Here is a 16,245-nt window from a genome sequence, read left to right on the forward strand (position 1 = left end):
ATTATATAGACTAAAAAGCATTTATTGTTTGATTACACGTTTATAATCAATTTTGCAATTCCTCAGCGCTTCTCAGTGCTATAATGGTGCACATCGCTGAGTTATCGTTAAATACGCAACTAATTGATAAATCTTCTAAGACGCAGCTATATTCGTGATCCGGATATCTTGTTCTGACATAAACAGATCTCGGATCTTCTGCTAAGAGATTCTCAATGTTTGATTTAAATGATTGAGCTCTGTCACCAATGAGATCGTTCAATCTTTGGAGAGCATCCTCCGTGAACACTACTTGGAACCGCTGTGAGGGCGGAGATATCACCCAGGATGCAACCCGAATGCCATCCTGGTTCACATTTAGTGAAGTAGCAGATTGTGGCGGGGTGAATCTTTCTTGGCCATCCGGAGAGCCACGTTCAGTTTCAACTCTTCGAATAGGAGACCTCGTTGGACCATCGAGTAAGTCCTCGCTTATCGGTGACTCTGGTGATGGAGATATTAGAGTTGAAGGTTCGTGTATTGGAGAAGGGATATCACCGAACGGCGAGCGAGGATGTGGACTCGACGTATCGATACCAATCGGTTGCACTAAACGAGGACTAACACTAAAAAAAAAAAAATACTGCGTTATTAACGATATTTTAAAGCAGTGTTTGATAAAGGCTCAAATATTCTCAGGCTCAACTCCGATGTGGCTCAAAATTTTTGTGTTAAGTTAATAAGTTAGTAATTTTTCATTTCTTTAGTTAGGAAGTTCCTCCCACTATCATTTTAAGAACTATTTTTACTTACTATATTTGTACTAGTGATACAGACCATACCACTCACATATTGTTCTAGTGATTTTATTCTATAAGTCAATTTGGCACAACAGATAAAAAACAAAGATCTTAAATGAAAATACAAATAAAATATAAAAGTAGCGGTAATTATTCATATGATATTACTGTATGCATTATGCATAAATTATATACATTATATTATTGGAAATTTATTTTATGATCAAATATACCTATGTCTAAAAATTAATTATTATTGTTAAATATGTGAGTGCCATTTTATAAAGGCAAATTTGAGTATTATATCTAAGCATAGCCTTATGTATACAATAATTAAAATATAATATTATTATACCATAAATATACAACTTTTTTATATCAAATACATTGTTTTATTTTATGAGTTCCAACAAATGATTCACAAGACACTATAACAAATACAAGTAAAACTATTAGCATACTAACAATGTTGAAGATTGACTTATGTGTAAGTAGGTCATTAAGAAATAAAATAAAAAAATAAAATAAAACAAAATATGATTATTACAATATTATTAAACGAAAGTATGTGACGATTCATGGATGAATTATATTGTTACTCGAAGTTGAATGAAATTTTGCATAGTCAAGTCACTGACTCAATACACATAGGAATCGTGGACATTCACGGATGGAAGATAGTATAATAAAAAAATAAAAATTGAATAAATTTATATAAATATATTTGTTTTAAAAAAAAATCGGACTGATAATTGGATCACCTGGTGGTATATTGTACCCACCAGAATGATCGCTTTCAATTGCTTATATTACAAACTATAATTTACATACGCCAGCAACTTTCTGTGCTAAGCAATTAATTGTATTTTTTTTAAATAAATTTATATTTTATCTTTGCCAACTTCTCCTTACTAATTAATGGTCAAATCAAGGATACTAACCTTCTAACTGAGTAAGAATCGTCATCTAGCTGCAAATTAACCATCGTTTCTGTTGCATCACTGGTTCCCTCCGTTGGCGGTCTAACTAATGAAGTTAAAATGGGGGAATCCCCATTCGCTGGAGGATAATCATATTGGGGTATGAAAGGTTTAATATCAAGTACTGGTGTACCATTAACCATATCTACTCCATTGAAGAATATTTTATTTCCTGTAATAAAAATTACTTTGAATAAATATATTAGTCACAATAAACCTATGTTAGTTTTCCTACATTCTACTTTTGTGAAATAAAAAAATTTAAGAAGTACAAGTATATAAAATCCCTTAAAATCTTGGCATTTATAACTCTCATGTAAATTAAATAATAAAGTAACAAACTAACTTTCATGTAAACAAAATTATATTATTTTATTATTAGAATAGTTTTAGAGCATAAAGTACATATAGGTAACAAAATTGCATTACATTGTTGGACAAATGTTGATGGCCTTGTGCAATACAAATTACATACACAATTTAAGTCATAGTAATAAATGATTAGAACAAATGCATCCTTACTCATGTGCATAGGTAAACAGAAACATTATAATATAGCATACAGATAATACGATATACTTTGCAATTTGTTACAGGAAAAAAAACCTAAAATTTTATATAAATTAAGTAATACCTTCAATGTGACACAATCTGACAAGAGATAGTCCAATAGGGCAAGGCCTATGCGGAGACCTACTAGCCAATACACCACATTTCTTCCCACCAAGACGAGGGGGTGACACCTTTGATTGTACAGTGACGTTGTCATGAATATGGAAGTGAAATATAATCCTGAAAATATACATCTATTTCACATTCTGAAAATAATAATAATAAATAAAATTATGACTTTAAAATGAATATTTTTTTCCATTTAACTTTTTTAGAGTAATTCTGTAAAAGAAAATACATATAAATACAATATACTCAAATACAAACCATAAATGAGAAAATTCTTCCAAACCAGTGGTTGCGTGATTGGGATTATTGAACACATTTGTATCAATCACAATACAACCCTTTGAATTTGTCAAAACAGATGGTTGCCTTGGCACTGCTCTTTTATTAGCAAATGATGTCTCAATGTGTCCTATAGGTCGAAATGATATCTCATTTGACTGAGCCTCAGATACTGAAGCCTGATCAGTATTAGGAATACTAACCAATGAAGTGGCTGCAATAAAAGTCACATTAAAGAATTAGAAAATGTATTAAATTATGATTATACTGCACACCCTGTACTGGTTCCTATTTTAAATATATTAAGAGCTTAGGTGAATGGCAAAACATATTAATTTTATTGAAATTGTAGATGCATGTCCAAGCAATTACCAATGAGGATAATTGCTTGGATGTGCATCTACAATTTCAATAAAATTAATATGTTTTTCATGTTTTTTATCATTCATCTCATATTTATAATTAAGCAGTAGACCAGAAAACATCATAAGAAAAACTGGGGATGGGGGATGGAAATTATTCACCCGAGTGGGATATCTACAGGCTGTAACATTATATTTTCTGCACACCATCTTAACTATTTACTAGAATATCTGCTACTATGAAAATAAAAATATATAATGCAGTCCCCGTGTATGTAAATATATGTAACAAACCTTCAGCGGCGCAGTTAGAACAGCGAAGATTACTAAGCGTAGATTTAATATTATTTATCTCTTTTAAATGCTCATGTTTTAGTGCAGATATGCGCTGCCTGTAAATGAAAATATGATCAAGACAATGATATATAACGAACAAACGCTTTATTAATATTGGTCTTTTATTATTAACCTTAAGTTTTTTATTTCCGTTCTAGCCAAAGCTATTTGGTTTTGATAAAATTCGATGTTTTCTGTCATAGCAAATATATTTAGCTTATACTTAATTAATAAAGAGAAAAGTCAAAAACCTTTATTAAAACTTTGCAATAATTTCCATTGGAATTTCATAAATACAACTTTGCATTTGACAATTTCAATGTTTATTTTATTATACCGTAAACAATGAGCATAACAGAGACAAACAATATGTCAATATCAGTATTTAAACAACCAAAGATTTCTTGTGCACCATGGCAACAAAACAATTTATCGATTTTTAATGATGTCTGAGGTTTCAATACTTATTTTTTGTTTGACTTTTTTCTTAAGAAAAAAATTATAAATCCTTTTTATATTTTAATAATAAAACATACAAATATATGAAGACTACATGGTATAAATCAAAATTACTTCACACCAAATATAAGCTAAGGTATTTTAAACTACACAACGTATTTTAATATAAGTAGTTTATTTTAAAATACACAAATATTCAAGAGAAAAGTGCCAAAATAAAGCAATATTTTTTATGTTTGTTCTTCTTTCTTAAGGTTGTATATACCTAAGATGAGTGGTTTGGATGCAATAATACATATATCAAGTATAAATATAATTATTATTTATTAGCATATGAAAAGGAAAGAAATATTACTGAAATAAATTTAAGCCAGAAAAATACTTTTAAGAAATAGTAAATGTATTATAAAATTAGGTTTAAACATATACTGTAGGAAATTAAACATAGTGAAAGTTTCAACATTAAAATAGCATAATTTAAGCTATTCAATATAAATGGAATATATTTCTTTAATCCTAAAAAAAAATTCGATTTTTGAAATGTTACCGATTTTTCGATAAATTATGTAAACTTTCAAACACTATTGCGTTTTTCCGATTGCCGCACACGTGCCAAGATTTCTGATATTTTCTACCTAAATTACTTTATTTTGCAGACATTGTAAACTATCTTGAAACTTCTTATAATAAAAGAATAATTGAACAATATTCGACGAGGAACATCATATTTAAATAGTGAGTTGATTTTGCGTTATTTTGACATACAAGGGTGGGGCAAAATGTCTAAAGAAAAGATCGCCACGTGTCCTAATTTTTATTTTTCCATGGGTTTTCCTTGATAAAAATGACATACATTTTTTTAAAAACTATCTCTGTAAAATAAACTGCAACTTTTTTCTCTTAAATAACCGGTTTGAAAATCTTTAGACATATTTGTAGAACCTTCAATCGATTTATTTTTGGGCGCCTTGTATTTTTTTTAGCGGCGTGACATCATTTTTAAGGTTGTAATACTTTTTCTAATTTGCGCAAGTGTAGATAGTGAGAAATGTACGATATTCATTTAAAAAAAGGAAATTGGTTTACTGTATATGTATTCTAATAAAATATATTTAAATGCAAAATTTTTCTAAAAGCTTCTTAATTTACGAGCTTATTTTCATAATCTGTGAAAAATAATCACAAGTAAGTGAGTGAGTAAATATTAGGAAGAAAACCATATCATTACATCTACTTTCCACTTAACGTTTATTCAGAAAGATATATAGCTATAATATTATTCCCGTCTATTTATATCAATACATTTACAAATTAATGAAAAAAAAAAAATCATGATAATTTTGTAATTCTAATATTTATAAAAAATTTAATACTACCCTCAGTTATTTTTTCAATATGCATTAATTTAGAATCAATGTATTGATTCATTCTAAATTCACAGTAGCAGTCCACAGTGTACATGGCAATGGTGTCAGAAGCAAAGGTGAATGGTAGTGGAGTGGAAGCTCCTGCAGAGGTTGTACCTGCCTTGGCAGAGAAACCCGCAGGCTTGCCACCGGGCAAGTATGCGCTCGTAGGATGGGATATGGATACCACTGGAAGAAGACTGATCGATGAGGTACAGTTATTGTTTTAGCTAATTAAACATATTCTATTTCTTAAGATTTATATCATTCATATTTTACTTCAGTGGTAAATGGTTAATAGTTTTATCAATTAGAAGAATTATATAAAATTATGAAGTTGAAGGATTCATAATTGTTGTTGTATGTTTCTTATGGTAGAAGACTATAGAAGTGGATCTTTGTTATTCTTGACAATGATAAGATATAGTGATTGGGATCAATTAAATTTCTAAATAAATGTAAATTCATATCAATATTCTTCTAGTTAAACTAAAGAACAAAATACTTTATAATAAATATAAACATGTTTTGAATGTTACCATAGATAAGATTAAATTAAATTTGATTGATGCTTAATATAGCTTGTTTATAAAATGATAAGAAATATTAGATAATACAATTAACAACTTCTGTATAGAAGAAATTAAGCATATTGTATATAAATGATATATATAATGGTAATTTATGAAATAATTGGATGTAACATTGTTAAGAAATAGAATCACAAATATTTTTCTTTACAAAAATAATGTTCACAAGTACGCAATAGTAGTAAGTAGCAATAAAAGTAAATTTATGAATTATTATGATGCCATAAACTTTTCTTAATAAATATAATTTGCTAACTCAAAAAAAAAAATACATTGTAATTAAATTAAGTATCTCCTGGTGTTGATTGTTGCTTCATTGATAAGTAAATGTAAAATAATTATTTTGCTCCACAGATATGTCAAATTGCTGCTTTTACTCCGAAGCAGACATATTCGCAATACATAATGCCTTACGGAGATCTGAATCCAGGTGCTAGAAGACGTCACAATGTTCGAGTAGTAACTGTGGGCAGATACCGCATGCTGAAAGATACTAATACACATAAAGTAAGCTATTATTTAATATTTTACAAATAAATTATTCTTAAACAAATATGATATTTATTGTTGTCATAGCTGTTTTAACTGAAAATATGGATAATATTTTGTACAATTCAATATGTACCTTTGTTATAAAATTTTCTATTTAAATTAATTTTGTGTCAAGTTTAGTGAAAAAGTAAGTTTTAATTTTCAAAATTTCAGATCCTTAAAACAAAATCGGAAATATCGGCGCTTACGGATTTCCTAGACTGGTTAGAAAAAGAAAAAGGTGATGGCAGTGTTATTCTCATCTACCATGAGCCACGCCGCCTTAGTCCTACAATGCTGCTTGAAGCTCTTACTCGGTAAATAGCTTTACATAAATTTCTATAACTGTTCTCATGTTACCATTTACTGGGTTTTTGTTACTATAGCAAATACATAAAGTATTATATATACTAGTTACTTCTCTATATTTAAAGCAAAAACCTTGTTATGGCTCATGAAATTGTATTAATTATATTTAATGTTATTTCTTTTCATTTATAGTATAAAATGAACCTCTTAGTAACTTTTAGCTTTACCTATAAATATTTGTGGGTGATCTGTGAAACAATGCTGAGTTATTAGAATTTTAAATTAAAAAATACCATTATCATACCAATAACAATGTTTAAAAGTAGGACTGTACTTGTATAAATAAATATTTATTTTAATTTAGACTTATATTATGTTTTATTTTCATAGAATATGTAACAATTTGTCTATCTTGTTTCAGTTATAAGTTGTTGGACCGTTTCAAGACAATAGTGGCTGGTTTTGCAGACAGTTATGCTCTTGCTGCCGACAAGTGCAAGTCCACAGTTAAATCTGTATCTTTAAGAGTTCTTGCAAGAGTCCTTCTTGACGCGGATACACTTTCAGTGGATAGTGCATTGGATCGTGCTACAGCAGCATATAGGATTGTTGAACATCTGGCACAAGGTTTGTTTATCACACTTTTTCTAAAACAATTGTACTTCAACAATTAACATAATACTCATAAGTAATCTAACATTAGATAGATGGACTATAACAAATTTTAATTGAATTAGGTATGGTAACAGAATTGATAACCATTTTACATATTTTAGTAAATTTTTTTTTTTAAATGTTTAAAGCAAATTGCTGCCCAACTATGATGATGATGATGAATATAAAAAAATAATAAATAAAAAGAAGTGTAATAAATACTTGACATATACGGACAGCACAATACACATAAAAGCTATTGCAATGATTATAGGCATTTATTTTCTTAGAGCAGTGCTACACTAGTAAATTCAAATATCAGCATATACAAAAACTTATATGAGTTCAAAAATTTACTGTATCATAATGTTAAAATTCAGGAGAGCAACAAGAAGTGGGTGCCGGGGGTGAAGGCACAACGGCGAGTAAAGACATGGTCGAAACTGCTAGAGTCTGGGCACGACCGGTTCATACTGAATTGGAAGCACTTGCCAACTTTAAGAAATTACTAGAAAGGTAAACTATACTTACTTTACAAAATATACTCTATTACATATTACTTTCTGTTTCTTCATCTCCAAAAATATTAAAAAGAAATATAAGTACAGAAATAAAAAATAGGGTACTTATTTAATAATTATTAAATGCTTATATTATGATTTATGAAATATGTAATCAATTATTATTCATAATTGCAAAAGAGGCTAATCAATGTTTATACTTAGGTTTCTTTTAATGACTTAATCTAAATTTAAAAAAGGCCAACCAATAATTTTCCAGCCAGAACATAAGGATATATTATAATTGGTAACCACACTTTGCAGACAGAACACATTCTACTTTACAAAATATACTCTATTACATATTACTTTCTGTTTCTTCATCTCCAAAAATATTAAAAAGAAATATAAGTACAGAAATAAAAAATGGGGTACCTTTTTTAATAATTAAATTATTATTTAAATACTTATATTATGATTTATGAAATATGTAATCAATTATTTTTCATAATTAACCAAGAAAAACCTAAAAAAGGTTTAATGGCATTTGTATATTTGTTTTTCTTTACACTGATATTAAAAAAAAAAAAAAAAAAAATTGGTTTCTTTTAATGACTTAAAAAAGACCAACCAATAATTTTCCAGCCAGAACATAAGTATATATTATAATTGGTAACCAAACTTTGCAGACAGAACACATTCCGGCCGGTGTTCGCGCCGCTGCTGCGGTTGGCGCGGCCGGAGCGCAAGCGCGTCACGCAGCTGCGACGTCTGCTGGCCGACGCTGGCCTGCTCTACGATCAGCTAAAGGACGCCTGGCAAGAACAGAAGCTGGAAGGTAGGTCCCAACCACACTATGTAAGCTAAATAAATTACACAACTTTTAAAATTAATATTTAAATAATTTAATATGTAAACTTTTTAATTGTGCACTGTTTATAGTTAGTAAATGTTATGTACACTTGTCATTGACGTACATATCTGATGTTTTAATATGTATGTTGTAAGTGTGCTTGTTGTAAATAAATAAATAAATAAATAAATTTATGTTAGTCTGGATAAAATTTAAGGCAATAATCACAAATAAATTGTTTTCTTTTTATTTATAAATTTATATTCACTGGCAGTGGTGGTTTAAATATGGAAAATTAAGTATGCATTCCATGCTGCAAAGTACACTTCAAAGTTTTAAATTAATTTTACATCCTTATACTTGTTTTAAATGTATTGTATATTTGGTGGTACTTTGGTCAAAAGCACACTAATAGTTTAATATTTGAATTATGAGAACAAAGTTCTTTTTTTATTCAGCTAAAACTATAATATTTAATAATAATATCTTTGAACTAGGTCTTGAGAAACAGTTGGAGGCGTTAACAGTATCAGCAAAAGAAGAAGACATTAAGGAGCTAATTGACATATTCGACTGCCACTTTGATCCCGCCAAAGAGCCTAAAGGATTAAAACCTAGAATTCCAAACAGAACAAGGGTGAGTCTACAACGGTTCCTTTTTAGTTTACTTTAGTTTACTTATGTTATAGGTGGCAAACAAGCACTATGATGAGTTTTTTATTTGTATATTATGTATAAATAAATATTATTTGGTGCAAATTATCAAATACTGCAAAATACAATTTTTATATGATAATATAATGTACAAAGTATTTTAATAAAAACTGATATACTTGTTAAGTGATTTGTTATATGATCAAATAATAATTTGGCAAATTACCTTTAACTATTTACCCATTATTTGATATTTACTAGTGAGACTAGCAGTTGCACAATAATTTAATTATAAAGGCTATTATATCCATCACACTTTTTAAATAACTTTAATATTATATTCAACAAAATTCTAGGCCACATCTTCAGCGGGAGAGACAGGTGAAGCCGAAGGCAGCACCAGTGAGTCGCAAAAGACTTCAACTCAGAACTCACCCAATAAGACTAATAATGGTAAGCAAAATTTATAGGCTTTTGTAAACTAGTATAAACAAAACATACTAAGTCATAATTTGTACTTGAATAATAAATTACACAATCCATAAGGTAATTAAGATTTAACACTCACATTATTCTTACAGACGTAACGGCGGAGCCTAGTCAAAACACAGCGCCGGAGGCAGTAGCGGCCAACTAACGCCTGCACCAAACTTACAATACAACTAAAGCTTAGATTTTTGTATCACATACTATCGTTTAGTATCATAACAGAGCCATAGCATGTGACAAAACATTTATTCGTATTATACATTTAGGTTAAGTCTCCTTTGGAATTGAAAGATATTTGTTTCGCATGCATCGGTGAACGAGTTTACAATTTTTTTTTATTACCTGTTAACATTCTGTTATTATTTTTCATATGCTTAACGCGTAAAGTTTTTATATATACATGAATAGATGGTAATTGTAGTTGAGTGCCTTAGCAACTCAGTGTTTTAAGAAACTTTATTCACACTTTTGTGTGTGTTTAGTCTGTGACAACGTTTTGTTGTTTTTTACAAAGTGCCCCAGTGTTAAATGTTAGAGCTGCCATTGTGTTGCGCGATTGACTCGTGTTCGAAGCGGGAATGTTGAAGTAATAATAATATTTTATATATCGCAGTTATAGAGGGAATATTTATTATGTTACAACTGGGCTAAAAGTACAAGTTTTCGTACTGTTTTTATTTATTTTAAAAAAGAAAATTATTTATTTTTTTTGCAATGTGTGCAATCACATGGAACGGATGGACTGATTTTTTTTTACATCCGAAGTTTTAAAAAAGTTATTTATTTTATTTTTCTTTTCCATACGCATAATATCTTAAGCTGGATAAATAAAATACGCATTTTCGCTATACTAATGAGCTGTCGCATGTCATTTCTTTTGCCATAAAGTTTCTAAGGTTAAGTTTTCTTACCATACAATAAGCTACGCATAATAAAAACAGTGTGTACCTATTAACTTACCTCTAATTTAGTTAGTTTTAACATAGACTGTACATATAATTTAATTTCTTATTTTGTTCAGATCTCTAATAAATATGTAAGTCTAATTATGTCTTTTTAATCGAAATTACACCTCAACCCCCTTTTGGACATATACAAAGAGTTTAATTACATTATTGTGTACTATTATTCAAACCTTACTTACAGTAACAAACTTATTCATATTTATTTTTAAAAAGAAAATTAGTGGCTTCTACTTCTGTTACTCCAGAGCGCCACTTCTTATTTGTCCCAGCGCTTCAAGACCTATGAATCGGGCCCTATCTAAATAGGCTACTGGCTAGATTTTTCTGATAAGAGCTTCTGCTAGTCTTAAAGGGTTGTCCATTAATCACGTGAGGCTTGAAAGGGGGGGAGGGGTTTGATAAAAATCACGAAAATAACACAAGGGGGGGGGGGGGGAGTAAGATATCTCGTGTATTTATTTTTTCGTCTAATGCGCGATTTTTAAACAAATATGATCCTTAATTTCAAAATAAAATAAGATTATAGTTTATACCTGTATTTAAATTAAGATAATATTCAGAAAATTTTAAGATTCGTTGTAGGTACTAAAAATACACGTGATTAATGGACAACCCCTAATGAGCTTATCGAAGTTTGTGAAGATTTTCATGTTTTCTGCAGAAAGCATAAAAATGTTAAGCGATACATGACCGAAATGTTTGCAAAGACAGTTATTTTTTATTTTAAAATTTCAACTTTTTTTTCTCTTTTTTAATTTTTTAACACGTGGTCTCATTTGCGGTTATTTTTTTTTATAATTATGATTGTTATTATTTTTGTTATTTTTTTTCCATTCTCAGTCTCTTTAATGCTATATGTGAGAACTGTTATTGGCCTAATAGTTATTAAGTATTTGTTATTTTGTTTATCAACGGCTGTATGATCTCCAATAAATAAATAAATAAATAAATAACATAGGAAATCATGACTTGGTACTAAAAATTAACGATTGGTAAAAGTTAACGAGCACAATAAAGCTAGTAATTGGGGCAATCTCGAGACAACACTGCTGTGATAATTAACAAAAAAAAGTGTTTCGTATGACTATTTGGAGCAACCATGTTCAGTTCAAATCCATAAATAAAATACTTGACATATGAAGAATTCGTATATTTCATATTGTTACAACATCTTGTTTCGTCCATCCTTCTGCTAAATGCTCTCTCACTGCTTTATCAAGAACAATCTGTGAAATAAATTATTTTATAGTAAAAATCGGACCAACGTATCCGGACCCTTCTATAATAAATTCTATTCTATACTAAACATTAATTAATTCTTAGTCTTAATTCGCGCAGCATACGAAAGGAAGTGGTAGTGTTTCAATTGACCATCAATAAGAAAGTGTAATGCTTCTATATTGAATAAAATTATTTGAGTTTGAGTTTGAAGGAGAGCTTTTGTCTATCTCCAAAATATTAAGCAATTATTTTCGTGAAGAACATAACGACTTACATTATTTTAATTTAAAATATTTCATTGAAATTATGCATATTTTGTTTAATTCTTCAATATATTATGATATACTGCTTTGTAACGTAATGAAAAACTAAATTAAAGACGTTGCTAGCCAATGGAGGTACGCCAAACTAATCCAAGGGAGAAGCTTTAACAGTGAAAAATATGAAGATTTTCTTTTTTTGATGTCAGATAATGCAAATTATGTAAAGCCTATTGTTATTCTTTTATGGCATGAATTGATATGCATATTTTATAAATAACTGGAGTAGTGTTATTCAACAAGAACATATTAAATATAATCATGAACTATTAGGGTAGGTATATAGGATAACAACATTTTTTTGCTAAAGTAGCATAACTAATATACAAAATATTATAATACATTCTTGCTTTATCCTTCGTTCTGTATACTCTAGTCATCATGACTATTTTATATCAAACTTACCTCTATATCTTTACAGCCTTGCATAGCTCTACTTAAGACCATTTCGAAATAATCACTGTGTAGTCTGTGAGATAATTCCAACAGAGCAATACTTCCTGAAAACAAACAATGTTAATAAATCCATACAAATAAATAAAATCGGAGTGTCTGTTTTTAATATTAAAATAACCGCTTTCTGCTACAGGCATTTGTCTTTATATACGGTACACATACCAAAACACACATTTTTAGAATTTTTGTCTGTCTGTCTGTCTGTCTGTTCTGGGTAATCTCTGGAACGATTGGGCCGATTTGAACAGGACTTTCATTGGCGGGTAGGTAATTTACTAAGGCGTAACTTAGGCTACTTTTTATACGCAAATAATACAAAGTTTTGGAAATAAATTAAATGCCAAACTTAAGTTGAGCTCTTTCTGATATGGTTGTCGATATGAATTGGGGTCAGCTTATACTGGTACTTGATTGGGTGTATGTTGCGTTGCGTCTTGCAAATTTCCCACGCCACGCGGACGTCGTCGTCTGTTTGTAATTTTTCTACTACGTGGACATGAATGTATATACGGTACACATGCCAGAACTATAATTGTAGAAGTTTATAATGTGATGTCGTGAATAAACAAATTCTGTAGCATGTTTAGTACCAGTATTGCACCCGTGCGAAGCCGGGCGGGTCGCTAGTAATAAATAAAGACAGAAACGACATCCTTTGACATCTATCTGAAGATATGTCAGCGAATCGCACCGGTACTGGGTAGGCTGGCTACGGTGAGCACGACGCCACCCGCCGCCTCTTCCACGTGGCCCACGTCCAGTAATGGCTCGGGCTTCGCCCCCCGCCACGCCATGGAGGCGCTGCATGCACAAGCGTACGCACGCAGCGGCACGCCCGCATCCACAAGCGCCAGCGTCGCCGCGTTCACGCTTGCGCAGTATGCACCTCCATCTGCCTGTGAAAGAAACACATTAACTGACATTTACATTATGTTAAACCTAAAAAAACTGAACCTATAGACAACAACAAAAACAACAACAGCCTGTAAATTCCCACTGCTGGGCTAATGCCCTTTGAGGAGAAGGTTTTTGGAACATATTCCACCATGCTGTTCCAATGCGGGTTTGTGGAATACACATGTGGCAGAATTTATATAAAATTTGTCACATGCAAGTTTCCTCACGATGTTTTCCTTCACCGCTGAGTACGAGATGAATTATAAAGACAAATTAAGCACATGAATCAGCGGTGCTTGCCTGGGTTTGAACCCGCAATCATCGGTAAAAGATGCACGCGTTCTAACCACTGGGCCATCTCGACTCATTTTTTTTTGAACCTGTAGACAATTTTAACAAATTTATAACATAGTTTAATATAAATTAAAAGAACATAGGTACATTGTTTTATTTTTATGCTAAGTTTTAAGTTCCCATTTTATATAATGTATTATCTAAAATAACCTGTAAAACTTCTATATAAATGTCGATTTGTGAACGTGGGTACAGTTCTGTCTTGATGGCGGCTGTTAATGCTTGCCTTAGATGGAGTGACATCTCTTGTGACTTGCGATCACCTCGTGGTCTATTTTTTCTTTCACCTGTAAACAAAGATTTGGTAAAGCACTAAACCTCTTGAAACTAGTTAAATGTAAAATAATGTAGTATTTACACTTTTTCACCTCATAAAGCATTTGGTTGAGCACCTAAATCCTTCCATGTCATGTAAATTTTACTGTCTTTTCCGAATATAACGTTGAGAAAATGCTTTTGCACTATAATATCTCCAACACAAATGGCTAGTTCCACATTGGCCTTGGCTAACTACATTCTAAAGGACAAATAACATCCATTTATAATAATATTCTACTAATCATTTTTAAATATCCTTACCAGTTGAAAATGTGGCCATACTGTATTGACAATTGACAACAACTCCTTCTACTGAGCTTTTGGACTTAGCAGCCTGGAACAAAATTTTATAATTTATTACAAAAAGGGTTTTGTTTGGTATATACACTTTTAATGGGTTCTTTTATTCCAATATTAAATATAATATAAAAAAAAACATTATGTTAATGCATCAATATGCAAGGTCAGGTTATTTTTTAAAAATATATATAGTAAATAAATAAAAAGTAACTTAACCTAATTTGGTGCATTTGAATTTCTTTTTATGCTATTGTGGCTTTAAAAGATAATATCCATTGTTTCATAGAAGTATGATTTTTTTTTTTAAAGGAAACATCTCTGTCTTTCAGCAATTCAATGTTTAATCTACCACTACACGACATTTATTGCTGTGTTCCAGTTTGGTGAGTGAGCCAGTGTAAATTGAAACATAAGAGTCATAACTTTTCAGTTCACAATAGTTTATAATCAATCACCCTTATCTTTAATAGTCCAGCTAAATGTCCTTTTACATTTTATTTTTTATATTTATATGCACAAATGTACCTGATGAGGGCCATAAACAGCAGCTAAAACCTTCGTATTTCCCTGTTCCAAATATGCACTTCCATCAGGCTGAGTAAAAACTCCTAGTTTACATCTTATTCTACGTAACTCGTTAGGCCTCCGACCGTCTAGACGCAATCCTTGACTAGATAACAAATCTGGTGGCGGCATTACGATTTATTGAAACAAATAAAAAGTTTTATGATAAGTCAGAAAAATTATAAAATTGACGAAGAATTCATAACCCAAAACAAATAACCAACGCTTCTACCGATCAGCGGGCTGTGAGTGTGACTTATGTCAGATATTGACATCTGACGATCTGACATGCGGATTAACAAGGGCTACCAAATCCTACAGATTGTCGTCCTTTATGATCAAATTTAAATTGGGGATTTTACTAAATTAAACTAAAATAAATGATACAAAATGACAAAACCGTAACGGAAATAGGCTTAAATTAAGTTAAAAAAAGTGTAAACAGTTTGAAATAAAAAAAAAATTCTAACTTAAGCAATCAAACCCTTAACTTAACTTAAAACTTAAGCCTCAAGTTAAGTTTATCTAAACTTTTATTTGCATTTTTTTTGCTTTATCCATATACAATATTTTTCGTTTTTTATAGTTCTCTTTTGTTCATATTTCATCTCGGCTCAAATGAAATATTACGAGCCGAGATGGCGCAGTGGTTATCTAGAACGCGTGCATCTAACATCTTAACCGATGATTATGGGTTGAACCCGAAATCATCGGTTAAGATGCCCACGCAAACAATATTTATGTAATTAATTTGTGTTCATAATTCATATAATTAAGGAAAACATCGCGAGGAAACCTGCCTAATTTTATAGAGATTTTGCCACATGTTTACTCTATCAACCCGCATTGGAACAGCGTAGAGGAATATGTTCTTAAACTTACAGGCAGTTTTTGTTGTAATATTTCATTTACTAAATTTCATATGAAAACCTTCTAGGTATCTGCAATCAGTTTAACTTATATTCAATATCAGCGGATTATCAGTGAA

At 30.5% G+C, this 16,245-nt stretch overlaps 3 protein-coding genes across 6 annotated transcripts; 1 reads left to right on the forward strand and 2 right to left on the reverse strand.

The window, feature by feature from the left end:
• Position 1: 1 nt before the first annotated feature.
• On the reverse strand, positions 2–3,811 carry LOC124539270 (tRNA (adenine(37)-N6)-methyltransferase). The gene is made up of 6 exons (XM_047116594.1): positions 3,551–3,811; positions 3,376–3,473; positions 2,699–2,933; positions 2,394–2,551; positions 1,721–1,931; positions 2–605 (listed from the first exon to the last, which is right to left on the reverse strand). Exons 1-6 carry the CDS (start codon positions 3,616–3,618, stop codon positions 47–49), a joined length of 1,329 nt encoding a protein of 442 aa, XP_046972550.1. The 5' UTR covers positions 3,619–3,811; the 3' UTR covers positions 2–46.
• Positions 3,812–4,450: 639 nt separating this feature from the next.
• Positions 4,451–10,908, forward strand: LOC124539294 (maternal protein exuperantia). 4 transcript variants are annotated; one of them, XM_047116633.1, is made up of 10 exons: positions 4,451–4,611; positions 5,299–5,494; positions 6,227–6,379; positions 6,578–6,720; positions 7,134–7,339; positions 7,747–7,882; positions 8,556–8,704; positions 9,217–9,356; positions 9,730–9,826; positions 9,955–10,908. In XM_047116633.1, exons 2-10 carry the CDS (start codon positions 5,336–5,338, stop codon positions 10,008–10,010), a joined length of 1,239 nt encoding a protein of 412 aa, XP_046972589.1. In that variant the 5' UTR covers positions 4,451–4,611; positions 5,299–5,335; the 3' UTR covers positions 10,011–10,908. The 4 variants fall into 4 exon arrangements, with proteins under 4 accessions (XP_046972589.1, XP_046972587.1, XP_046972588.1 ...); XM_047116631.1 differs by having other exon boundaries at positions 5,318–5,494; XM_047116632.1 differs by having other exon boundaries at positions 5,321–5,494.
• Positions 10,909–11,962: 1,054 nt separating this feature from the next.
• LOC124539289 (exosome complex component RRP41) lies at positions 11,963–15,500 on the reverse strand. The gene is made up of 6 exons (XM_047116624.1): positions 15,219–15,500; positions 14,655–14,727; positions 14,226–14,362; positions 13,516–13,720; positions 12,774–12,868; positions 11,963–12,053 (listed from the first exon to the last, which is right to left on the reverse strand). The coding sequence occupies exons 1-6, from the start codon at positions 15,387–15,389 to the stop codon at positions 11,982–11,984; spliced, it is 753 nt and encodes a 250-aa protein (XP_046972580.1). The 5' UTR covers positions 15,390–15,500; the 3' UTR covers positions 11,963–11,981.
• Between the last annotated feature and the right edge of the window lie 745 nt (positions 15,501–16,245).

The sequence above is a fragment of the Vanessa cardui genome, chromosome 22, assembly GCF_905220365.1.
Source record: "Vanessa cardui chromosome 22, ilVanCard2.1, whole genome shotgun sequence".
NCBI lineage: Eukaryota > Metazoa > Arthropoda > Insecta > Lepidoptera > Nymphalidae > Vanessa > Vanessa cardui.

Bases quoted from the DNA above. Each gene is read 5' to 3' on its own strand.
- LOC124539294 (XM_047116633.1), top strand. From the start codon at position 5,336: ATGGCAATGGTGTCAGAAGCAAAGGTGAATGGTAGTGGAGTGGAAGCT. The intron at 5,495-6,226 runs GTACAGTTATTG...TTTGCTCCACAG, and splicing joins GAAGAAGACTGATCGATGAG to ATATGTCAAATTGCTGCTTT. The intron at 7,883-8,555 runs GTAAACTATACT...CAAACTTTGCAG, and splicing joins TTTAAGAAATTACTAGAAAG to ACAGAACACATTCCGGCCGG.
- LOC124539270 (XM_047116594.1), bottom strand. From the start codon at position 3,618: ATGACAGAAAACATCGAATTTTATCAAAACCAAATAGCTTTGGCTAGA. The intron at 3,474-3,550 runs GTTAATAATAAA...TTTCATTTACAG, and splicing joins ACGGAAATAAAAAACTTAAG to GCAGCGCATATCTGCACTAA. The intron at 1,932-2,393 runs GTATTACTTAAT...TTTTTATTACAG, and splicing joins CAGATTGTGTCACATTGAAG to GAAATAAAATATTCTTCAAT.
- LOC124539289 (XM_047116624.1), bottom strand. From the start codon at position 15,389: ATGCCGCCACCAGATTTGTTATCTAGTCAAGGATTGCGTCTAGACGGT. The intron at 12,869-13,515 runs GTGCGATTCGCT...GTTTGTTTTCAG, and splicing joins AGCCAGCCTACCCAGTACCG to GAAGTATTGCTCTGTTGGAA. The intron at 12,054-12,773 runs GTAAGTTTGATA...TTTATTTCACAG, and splicing joins AAGGCTGTAAAGATATAGAG to ATTGTTCTTGATAAAGCAGT.